Source organism: Astatotilapia calliptera, chromosome 3 (assembly GCF_900246225.1).
Source record: "Astatotilapia calliptera chromosome 3, fAstCal1.2, whole genome shotgun sequence".
NCBI lineage: Eukaryota > Metazoa > Chordata > Actinopteri > Cichliformes > Cichlidae > Astatotilapia > Astatotilapia calliptera.
In genome coordinates, this window is record NC_039304.1 from 41,917,202 (window position 1) to 41,929,197 (window position 11,996).

General features: G+C 40.8%; 1 protein-coding gene across 1 annotated transcript; it reads right to left on the bottom strand.

Annotated features, from left to right (window-relative positions):
- Positions 1-1,421: 1,421 nt before the first annotated feature.
- LOC113019592 (NACHT, LRR and PYD domains-containing protein 3-like) lies at positions 1,422-9,856 on the bottom strand. Its single transcript, XM_026163365.1, has 13 exons — positions 9,768-9,856; positions 8,902-9,015; positions 8,112-8,216; positions 7,869-7,994; positions 7,375-7,500; positions 5,931-6,009; positions 5,577-5,796; positions 3,614-5,411; positions 3,339-3,512; positions 3,023-3,196; positions 2,109-2,155; positions 1,727-1,935; positions 1,422-1,553 (listed from the first exon to the last, which is right to left on the bottom strand). The coding sequence occupies exons 1-13, from the start codon at positions 9,854-9,856 to the stop codon at positions 1,494-1,496; spliced, it is 3,321 nt and encodes a 1,106-aa protein (XP_026019150.1). The 3' UTR covers positions 1,422-1,493.
- Positions 9,857-11,996: the final 2,140 nt, after the last annotated feature.

Here is an 11,996-nt window from a genome sequence, read left to right on the forward strand (position 1 = left end):
CCTTTGCAGAGCTTTGTACCAACCTGCTCACTCTTTAACAAAGTTGTTGCAATGTCTTTTGTTTACCTCATGGAGAGTTAAAGATTGGTTCTTAAATTTTAATCTGAAGTCAATGTTCCCTCAAATTTTTCACGTGTCTGAGCGAACACACAAACTCCCTGAGCATCCCTTGGACCACTGTGAGCAACATAAGACGTGTGCACTGTGGTCACGCCAGCATCCAATCCATCCAAGTTACATGTTTATTAAAATAACCAAATTACAACATTTAAATTTATGTTAGACTACTTTTAATTAACTGCTTTAGACCACTTACAATGAAAATTTAAAAACAATCTTGTTCATGACCGGTGTAGCATGTCAACACTATTGGAAGTAAAAATAACTTGAACTCCGATTATGAAAACAAAACTTTCTTTTTTATATATAAAGCTCTGACTTGTATTATGAGTCTGTGGTCTGGGAGAGAGTCTGTAACTCTGTCTGCAAAATACAGTAAATAATGACCAATGTTGGGTAATTAATTATATAGTTACTTCTTCAAAAAAGTAAGGTGAAATGCTGAGCTTCTATTTTACATTATATATACAGTTTTCTCAGCACGAAATCAAGTAACTGAACCTAACATATAATTGAAACCATAAAAAGAGATTTTATACAATTCTGAACCAAAATAAAATAATACACGGTGTCCCGGCCTTTAAAATTAAATGATTAAACATTAAATTAACTTTCAGATTGCAAAATAATTTTTAAAAACTTTGATTTTGGTTTCTCAACCACCCTCTCACTGATGTTAAAGTGCTAAGTTTGAGATTACACTGCTGTTCCATATTAAAATCCAATGTGTTAAAATGACAATAAAAACCAATTCACTAACTCAGGGCCCTAACAATGTAACTGTTGGTATATTGTGCAATTACTTATAAGTTAGAGAATTACATACGTCAGAGTGGATCCAGTAGATGTCTGCAGTGCCAGCTTTAGCAAAAGTTAGCAATCAGACCGATAAAACATAACTATGGAGTATTTTGATAGTGAGAACATCTATGAATCAGTGATGTTCTCACTATCAATGTTTACTGATTAAATAATATATAATCAATACTGGAGGAAGGTTCAGGAGACCATACAGACATTCTGAATTGAATTTAAAAATTGTGTACCGTTTGATCTATGATATTGTAGTGCCTGATGGGAACAGGAGATGATACACAACAACAAATATGAGCAACACAACTAATTAGAAGGAACACCAGTTCTATATCCACACTATACTGTATACTTACATCACACTTGAACAATAAAATAAACCTTTAATAACAAACAGCCTGTTTAAAAATGCTGAAAATCTGACTTCTGAAGTGTTTCTGTAAAAGGAGGACAGCCTTTAGACTGCACAAAGAAAGACTGAAGAATTTGACCCAAAAACAAACCCAGCATAAAGAGGTTCAGTGAATGTGGTGTTGAAGGTGTGGAGGTGGATCAGAGTGTCAGAGGAGACTCTGTAGAAGGACAGAGTGCCAGCAGGACAGTCCACATACACTGCTGCTCTGTTAGAGACAGAGGAGGAGGAGGAGGAGGAGGAGGAGATGGATGTTTTTATCTTATTGTGCCAGACAGCATGAGGACCATGATCAAAGCAGCTCAGACTCCACGAATGTTCGTTAAATCCAAGTTCACAGTCATATCTGTCTCCCTTCCTTCTGATTCTTCTGTAACTCACTGATATATCAACCATTCCTCTCCACTTGACCTCCCAGTAACAGCGACCAGTCAGACCATCTCTGCACAGGAGCTGAGGATACTGATCAAATCTGTCTGGATGATCAGGATATGACTGAACGTCCTCCACACGTGTCACCTTCCTGTTGTTGTCAGACAGTTTGAGTTCTCTGTGCACTGTGTTTGTGTCGATTGTGAGTTGACAGGAATCTGATGGAGAGAACAAACAATCCAGCTGCAGTTATTGATCCATCATCTGTTCATTGATTGACACTTTGATGATGACTCCTGACATCAGAGATGTGAATGAGTGATGTGACAGTTTGATGATGGTTGAATGTGTGCTGCTTTGTTTTCATGAATCACATTAAAAACACACTTACACTTCCTCAGACCTGGTCTCAACCATCGTTCTCCAGCAGGCTCCACCCTGAAAGGAGGAGGGGGGTCAGACCAGCACAGTCAGCATGCACACATGGACATTACATGGCTCTCACACACATACTGTTAGACACTGACTTTGCTAACAAAACGGGAATAGAAAGGTCCTGCTACCACACATCTGACTCTTACAATCCACATTTCTTTGGTTGTCAGAAAGTTTTCAGCATCTTTACAGCGGTAACCATCTGGAACATGCTGTAGGTGATTCATTTCTGCAGCTATGTTTGTAACTTGGCTGTCTTCTGTATTCAAATTTGTGCACTCCAGAAAACCTAACATTTAAAAGGGTTGGACTAACATTAGTTTTATAGCTTGTTACACTCCAAATGTTTCCATTTGCCTTCAGACATGATAGCTGACAGGAAGAACACAATTAGAAAGTTAACATTTCCACATTACTTATAGCAGCTAGCTTCAGTTAGCTTCCTTATTTCATCTCATACTAATGAACTCAAAGACGCAGCTTAAATTAACCTGTAATTATCAAAATGTCTATAAGGTTTGTGTACTGCTCTCACCTGAAACACATTAAAATAACCTGTCTCATGCTACAATCCCACCAGCAAATTGAGTGTGCCAAGATTATGACAAAAAACTCTTATGCACTTCACTGTATTTAAACTTTCCAAAGATAACCCAGACTGGGGTATGTGTGGGCCAAAAACCTCTGCGTAATGCTTCAGGAAGGCTGCACTGTCACTGCCCATGCACCAGACTTCTTTATTTCTTTGCACAAGTATTCATGAAAATAATCATTTTTCAAAACTATTTAGTGAAATTGATCCTCTTGACTTTTAATCTTAATGTGTGTTCTCTATCTATTCATGTGTGGCTGTCACAAGACTCTCCATACCTCAGAGTTTCCAGTCTCCAGCATGGATCACTCATTCCAGCCGACAGCCGTTGCATCCCAAAGCCTCTTGAGTGATTGTAACTCAGATCCAGCTCTTTCAGATGGGAGGGGTTGGAGCTGACAGCTGATGCGAGAGAAGTGCAGCCTTCTTCTGTGATCAGACAGCCTGACAAACTAGAGTCCCACAAATTTAGCAAATGTCTTTAACGTTTTTTGAAAAAATTATTATACTATACTTAAAATAACTGAGAAAGAGAGTAAGCTATAACCATGTCTTTCCTATCTAAATGTAAGTTTAAAAAGCTCTTGATCTGACCTGAGAGTTTCCAGTGTACACTGAGGACTTTCAAGCCCCACTGAGAGAAGCTTCACGCCTGAATCCTGCAGATTGTTGTTACTCAGGTCCAGCTCTTTTAGACTGCAAGACTGGGAACAGAGGACTGTGGAAAGAGCTACACAGGTTCTTTCTGAAAGGTTGCAGCAACTTAGCCTAAAGAGACAAACAAAATACAAAAGTGTTCTACCTTTTCTATAGTTGTAAGCTACTTTGTATCATTTTCATTCATAAATAAATGCTATCTATGTACTTACAGAGCTTTTTTAGAGGCTTTCACAACTGGCAGGAGCCTCAGAAGAGCCTCCTCTGAAGCAGAGTATTTCTTCAGGTCAAACACATCCAGATCTTCTTCTGATGACAGTAAGATGAAGACCAGAGCTGACCACTGAGCAGGAAACAGTTTATCTGTGGAGAGACTTCCTGATCTCAGGGACTGTTGGATCTCTTTCACTAGAGAACGATCATTCAGTTCATTCAAAGAGTGGAACAGATTGATGCTTTTCTCTGCAGTCAGATTTTCACTGAGTTTCTCCTTGATGTACTGGACTGTTTCCTGATTGGTCTGTGAGCTACTTCCTGTCTGTATCAGCAGACCTTGGAGGAGAGTCTGACTGGTTTGCAGTGAAAGACCCAGGAGGAAGCGGAGGAACAAGTCCAGGTGTCCATTTGGACTCTGTAACGCCTTATTCACAGCACTTTGATAGAAATGTGTCTCTGTAAAGTATCTTGGTTTTGACCTCTTGGAGGTTGTTTGTAGTTCTTCCAGCAGATTGAGTCCAGAGTTGATGAAGGTCAGATGGACATGAAGAGCAGCCAGAAACTCCTGAACACTCAGATGGATGAAGCAGAACACCTTGTCCTGGTACAGTCCTCTCTCCTCTTTAAAGATCTGTGTGAACACTCCTGAGTACACTGAGGCTGCTCTGATATCGATGCCACACTCTGTCAGGTCTGATTCATAGAAGATCAGGTTTCCTTTCTGCAGCTGATCAAAAGCCAGTTTTCCCAGAGACTCAATCATCTTCCTGCTCTCTGGACTCCAGTGTGGATCTGTCTCAGCTCCTCCATCATACTTGACCTTCTTCACTTTGGCCTGAACCACCAGGAAGTGGATGTACATCTCAGTCAGGGTCTTGGGCAGCTGCCCTCCCTCTCTGGTTTCCAGCACATCCTCCAGAACTGTAGCAGTGATCCAGCAGAAGACTGGGATGTGGCACATGATGTGGAGGCTTCGTGATGTCTTGATGTGGGAGATGATCCTGCTGGCCTGCTCCTGATCTCTGAACCTCTTCCCGAAGTACTCCTCCTTCTGTGGGTCTGTGAACCCTCTGACCTCTGTCACCATGCCAACACAGTCAGGAGGGATCTGATTGGCTGCTGCAGGTCGTGTGGTTATCCAGAGGCGAGCAGAGGGAAGCAGTTTCCCCCTGATGAGGTTTATCAGCAGCACATCCACTGAGGTGGACTTTCTAGGGTCAGTTAGGATTGTAGTTTTGTGGAAGTCCAGAGGAAGTCGACACTCATCCAGACCATCAAAGATAAACACAACCTGGAGGTCTTCAAAGCTGCAGATTCCTGCTTCTTTGGTTTCAGTAAAGAAGCGATGAACAAGTCCCACCAAGCTGAACTTTTCCTCTCTCAGCACATTCAGCTCTCTGAAAGTGAATGGAAATATGAACTGGATGTCCTGGTTGGCTTTGTCTTCAGCCCAGTCCAGGGTGTATTTCTGTGTTAAGACTGTTTTCCCAATGCCAGCCACTCCCTTTGTCAGCACTGTTCTGATTGGTTCATCTCTTCCATGTGAGGCTTTAAAGATGTCTTCTTGTCTGATTGTTGTCTCTGGTCTGTCGGTTTTCCTGGATGCTGTTTCAATCTGTCTGACCTCATGTTCATCATTGACCTCTGCAGTCCCTCCCTCTGTGATGTAGAGCTCTGTGTAGATCTGATTCAGGAGGGTTGGGTTTCCTGCTTTAGCGATCCCCTCAAACACACACTGGAACTTCTTCTTCAGTGCAGATTTAAGGTTTTGCTGACAAACTCTGCTGGGAGTTCCTAAAAGAACAACAGACCAAATATACCAACTAAATGTTTAGAAAGTTCAGGCAACAATTTCATGCCCTAAATCATTAGCATTTCAACACATGTGGGTCCCTCTTTTGAAACATTAGTAAATGTTCCAGTTACTCAGCAAAAGAAAATCTTTAGAGAAATCCTCACTGTTCTTCAGACGGTCAACCAGATCCTCCTGCTTCATTCTTCTTAGGAAGTTTACTGTGATTTTCAGAACTGCCTCTCTGTTGCTCCTCCATTGCTCTTCATCTTCACAATGCAATACTGCTTCATCCTCCATCTCACTGCCTTCATAATATGGACTCAAAACCTTCTGGATCTTCTTCAGCTCGTTCTTCACAAAAGTGATGATATTGTTCTCCAGCAGCTGGAACAGAATACTTTATGAATGAGCCAATCAGACTGAAATCATGGAGCCAAACATCAGATCTCTACAAAGAGCAGCATGGAGATGACTGTGAACACAATAGATGTAAAAGTAGTTGTTGTACATGTACAGACCATAAATATGGAGTCCAGCTGTGTTTGATGCTGCTGGGCAGACTGACCACTGGGAACCTCTGAGCTCTCCTGGTCCACACTGTGGAAGAACCATGAAGAATTACATTACACTATCTTTCCACATATACATCCAGCCACGTAAAATGGTCACCTGGTTATTAATGTGCCATTTACGCTTTCAAATAAATTAGTCATGCCTGCTTACTCAAGTTGTGGCTAATCTAAGTTTAACACTTTTGGGATTTGTTTAAATTTAAAAATTTGCAGTGTGAAAGGGACAGTCCAAATGCAAATACAGACACTCTTCTCATGCGCAGAATCTATTTAGTTAGCTAGTTAAGCAATTGTAATTGCAAATGGACAGAATTAACCTGGTCTATGCTAACAGCGCTCCCTGCACCTACAGACAATCATTCCTTTTTATACAATGCAATTAGGAGGTTATTCACAGCTGATATATTTTACATATTTTCTATATCGTTTCGTGGGATTGTGCAGTCAAAGCAACACCATCATATTATAATACTCTCAACCTGAATGTAGGGAAAACCACAACATGTTTATATGAAACTGCAGTGTGTTATTTTCATAGTCTCTTGTGCATTATGTTCAGTTTTCTCCACCCCCTGCTCGTTAGGTGATTCCATTCCCCTGCACCTTGTTTCCCAGCTGTCTCTTTCTCTAATTATCTCATGTGTATTTAAACCCTCATTTTTCTAATTTCTCTGTCTTGTTGTCCTGTTTGAGTCTCACATGCTTCCTGCTTGAAACCAGTTTTGAAACTTCTGTGAAACTTCCTGAATGAATGCCAATGATATGTTTCTTCCTTTAATAAAATTAATCACAAAAGATTTTTCAGATTTCACTAGTTTTTAAAAGTATGCAGCCCAGAGTATGTTACTAAACTGGTGTTAAAGGCATCTCTAAGGGTTTCGTTTCAAACTGAGAAGCTTATCTGGGGTTTTAGAGATCTCGTTCTTTGCATAATAGAATTTACTCAGCTAATTACCACTTTATGTTTAATGGTTGTAAATGCTCCGTCTGCACTGATATGTTCATACTTTAGAGAAGTTCTGCCAGAAGATCATGGCTGTCATGACTACTTTTCATATGTTATATCTGAGTTTTATGAACCTTTGTGTAATGTTTGGTATCTGAAGAACAAACTTGTGACTGTGTTGCTCAAACCGGAGTTCCTCTACCTGATTATATGTAAACATGGCCTGGATTTGTATAGCGCCTTACTAATCCCTAAGGACCCCAAAGTGCTTTACACGTTCAGTCATTCACCCATTCACACAGACATTCACACACACACTACACTAACACTGCTCTTCAGATTATTCTGTACCCTGAGGTGTTTTTAGTGTACCGTAGATACCTACTTACACCTCAGTACAGAGCAAACAGCCACTTAATGAGACGGTACTGATGGAAAACGTACCTCCTTCGTTTCCCTGGTTTTAAGGGTATAACGTTTTTCTTGAAAAATAGCGGCGGCTCCTTGGACGCATCACTCTTCACCGACTCACAGCTACGTGTCTGTTTGAAGACAGTTCTTTGACAGATCCTGGTAAGCAAACAATGAGCCATCCCAGAGAAAATTAGATCATAAATGTATACAGTTTAAAAATGAATAACCATTAAATGTTAAAAACAATCCAGAACCCTGAGAGTAGACCGAGATGCATAAAAGACCTTCTGTAGTTCTGCCTCAGAGCTTTAACCACCTCTGAGCATTGTTTTGGTGTCGGTTACTTGTGAGTCTCTTAGTTAAACCGAACTTCCAAAATCGGATTTCAGGTCTCACGGCTACGTCCCACTAACACTCACATTAATCTTTACAACCATTTTAGGTCTAAATATCAGCTTAAACCCGAGTACAGGGAACCAGGTAATTATAGCGACAGCTCTAATGGACGTTCCAGGAGAGCTCACCTCTTTGGTTTTCCTGCTCTAAAGGTTGATGCTGGTTTCTTGAAGAATAGCGGTGGCTCCATGGAGGTATCACTCTTCAGAGACACACAGCTGTGATCAGGCTCACAGCAGCCTGGTCTGTCATGTCTGCCAGATAAAGAAGTAGACCACCAAGAACAAGTTTATTCAATTCAGTTTTGTTGACATAGCATGATTCTGAAGATGAGGACAGATGAGGAAGAAGATGAGCTGATGTTTACTTACACCGTCTCTGAAATAATCTGCTTTTTGAAGAAGAGTGGAGGCTCCATGGACAGATCACTCTTTAAGGACACACAGCTGGCATCAGGTTCAGGATAGTCTGATGGTCTGAGGCGGATCGCAGCAGACAGAAAGATCGAGTCCCAGGATCAAGATTAAGATTTCAATTAAAAGATATTTTTGTGTTCAGAAAAACATGCAACCACATTATAAACAACAACAATTCTGGATGATTTACAAACAAATATTCGAGTCATTTCTGCTCATTACTCTGTTATTAGCAGCTACAGAAACTAATCCTTCTCCTTTCTGAAACTGAACCATGACGCTGCCCTACAGATGGACCCACACACTGTTTTCACCGTTCTCTCCAAAGTCATAGGAAATATAATGCTCACGTTTTCTGTTAAACTTTGTTAATTATCTCGAAGTTACTTACAGTGTGAATTTCCACCTGCTGAACTCAAACCATCTCACATAAATACAAACAGTTATTTTCTTCTGCAGCCTCATTTAAACCCTTCATCCTCTAACTCTTTGCTGTCAGTCAGACTGATGAAGAAAGTTTTTCCCACCAATGTCTCAGGATCACACGGAGTTGATCAACTGTCGTGATTATATTTCTTATTTTGTTCACACATTTATCTGCAGGCTGAAGCTGCTGACTGATTCTGATGCACAGCTTTATGTTTATGTAAGAACACATGAAGCTGACATGCTGTAGGTACACAAAGCTAATGAAAAGTAACACTGAACACACAAATGTGGCATTAAGGACTCAGTTCCAGCTTACATGTCTGGAGCAAAGAACAGCGGAGGCTCTATGGACTGATTACTCCTCAGAGACACACAGCTGGATTCAGAAAACCTCTGGGGGACATGAGGCCAACAGGTTCTCCCACTGACTCTGGCAGACATGGAGAGAAAACCATGTTAAATCATTGTTCACAGAAGAGTCTCTCTCCACAGACATCTGACCTGTAGGAGGTCTCTTCATGTTCTTCCTCCCCACTTTCACCAAGAGCTGCTCACAGACGATTATCATTGGCGCCTCTCTCTAATATTGAACATCTTTACCTTACCTTATGAGTGAGATAACTATGACAGCTGGTGTTACATTAGTAAATATACATTTCTTTCATTCTAAAACTCATTTGTGTTATGATTCATGTAAAATTGCTAATAAATGTTAGAAATAATGAGTATTTATATACTTTATCCTTTTTTTCTTCACCTGCAGGCATCACCAGCCTTCAGCGTGTATTACTCAGAAGAAAAAGTTATATTAAGAAAATTTTAAGAATTATCGTTATTTTTTAAAATCTGCTCTTTGAGCCACTTGTTTGGTCGACTTGTAATGTATTTGTTGATGTTTGATGCTAGAAAAATAACCAGGATAGAAGAAGAAGGGGTTCATTATTTACAGCTTTGATTTGTGGTTGAATGATTTATTTCACAACCAGATCAAACCTCTAAACTATCCTCTCATGTTCTGTGGAGCCTGGCTGTGTTTATCACACCTGCATGTTTCACTGCGTTATATGTTCCCACACACTACAGCATGGATCCAGCATGTGTTTATTGCAGCTTTGAGTGTGATGTGAGTGCTGAGCTGTGACATGGAGAAGAGTCATGGACAGTTAGAGATGGTCGTCTCACCTCTGAGCTTTGGTCTGGCTCTCATGTTCCCCACACAGAGTGCTTTTAGAGGGAGGGACTCCCTCCTCTCTGTCCTCACACTGATCCATGCTGCTCAGCTCACACACTTTCTACCTGCAGAGGAAACACAAATCATTCATGTGCACATCAGCTGAAACCCTGCTTTCCATCATGTGTGCTGTCCAAATATCAGCGGCTGCTTTCCTGCTTCCTCTCAGTGTCAGCTGGATGCAGTCAGACAGCAGTGTGAGGCAGAGGAAGCTGCCATCAGCTGATCTGCTTCTATTTAAAGGTTTTACTGATATCTGTGCCGTTATCATATCTGTTTATTGATCCCACTCTAAAACTTCTATTCCCAGTTTTATATGACTGTTACATTTTATATTATATTTATCAGTCTTACTCGGTCTGTCCGAGTTACAAACGTTACAAGTGTCGTAACAACCGTCCTTACAGACGATGACTTCCTGTTACAGGAGAACAGCCAGTGTGACGCAGTATTTTTACTCACAGGTCGTTGTGTGTAATCCAAAACAGTCCTGTTTATAACAAGTAATGATTGAGTGCGTCTTTCCCTCTGGCAGCACCGTGAAGATAAAGTCCCGTCCGGAGCTCAGAGTGTCTACATTCTGGTGTTGTGCCAAACGTGATCGCACAAACTAACACAATATGGCGAACACGGCCTCGTTGCGGTGCCGTATTCACCGTCGGAGCTGCGAGTCCGTCACCGTGAACTAAGCTGCACACAGGGAAACATCACAAACATTACACACGCCTTGCGTTACCTGAGCATGGAGCTTCACACGGAGACGGTCCACTCACACAAAGTTCAGGAAAAAAGTAACGAACACGGAAACAGCCGAGCAGCTGCTGTTCACCGAGACTGTCTCATATTCCACGGAGAGAGCCGCACCTCCTCACGCACTAGTGATGGGTCGTTCGCGAACGAAATGGCTCTTAGAGCCGACTCTTTGACGTGAACGACGCGAGCCGACTCCTTATCGCGAGCCGTCACGTAGTTTTTTCTTTCTCTCACCTCTCTCTCTCTCTCTCTCTCTCTCTCTCTCTCTCACTTTTTTCCCGCTTCACTCTGCACGCGAGCCTTGTGCTTTATGCTGGGAAGAGGGGGGAGGGGCGGTAGTTACACTCAGTAGCAGGAACAGAGCCAGAGGGAGAGAGAGAGAAACAGAGCCAGGGACAACAACGTCACATTAGAAAGGTAAAGTAATCATCCACAACCATTTTCGGTTGCAGATGATAAAGGATTCAGAAAGTTTATTTATGCAGGCCCATATGACAGAGAATATGCATGTTCTTTTTGTTTTAATATTATAATTTATATTTAATTGTGTTGTGGTTTGCAGTGTTTTGTGTTGTTTTCACTTTAAATTTGTAAAAGGAAAAAGCTGAAAATTTAAATAGTTAAAAGTTGAAATGTGAATAGTTGATTTTTGTATTATATGATTTATTTATTACATTTTATGTGGAGTGAATAAATAAAAGTATATTTACGGTGGCCCCTACAGACAAAGCACATACAAACTTCAAATCACGTACAAACTCGGAAGCATGTACAAACTCCAAAACACGTAAAAACTCTAAAACACGTAAAAACACATACAAACTCCAAAACACGTAAAAACTCAGAAGCACATAAAAACTCAAAACACGTACAAAAGACAACAGAAGTGCTCCAGGATGCTGGGCGCAATGTTAAGCTTTTGTTGTCTTGTGGCTACACAAGCCAGCAAGTACCAACGACCGGATTTGGTGTGTGGTAGTAACAGGTAAATGAACTTTTTTTAAAATTATTTGAATATATATGAGTGCCTGTGTATAAATACACAAACAATACACACATGCTTTCAATTGTCTAATTTAAGTGATCTAGTAGCTCTGCTTTGGAAGTTCAGTTCATGCTAGAAATGTGTTTTGGAGTTTGTACGTGTTTTGTCTCTAGGGGCCACCGCATATATTTATATATAAACATATATAAATAAAACCACTTTTTTTACGTTAGTAATTCCTTTTGTGCATAATTTTATATTATTGTTAATAATAAATTAATTAAAGCAACAAAACAACCTGAAGAGCCGGTTCGGAGCCGAAAGAGCCGGCTCTTTTTAGTGAGCCGAACCGAAAGAGTCGGCTCTCTAAAAAGAGCCGGAAATCCCATCACTATCACGCACACGGGTGTTTATGAAAACGGGGACTTTCCGTTCTTAAAAT

What these genes read in the sequence shown, in the direction of transcription:
- LOC113019592 (XM_026163365.1), bottom strand. Translation starts at nt 9,856, where the DNA reads ATGGATCAGTGTGAGGACAGAGAGGAGGGAGTCCCTCCCTCTAAAAGC. An exon ending in AAAGCCTCTAAAAAAGCTCT is followed by an intron (nt 3,513 to 3,613) that starts GTAAGTACATAG and finishes TTGTCTCTTTAG; the next exon opens with GCTAAGTTGCTGCAACCTTT. An exon ending in GAGACCAGGTCTGAGGAAGT is followed by an intron (nt 1,936 to 2,108) that starts GTAAGTGTGTTT and finishes TCTCTCCATCAG; the next exon opens with ATTCCTGTCAACTCACAATC.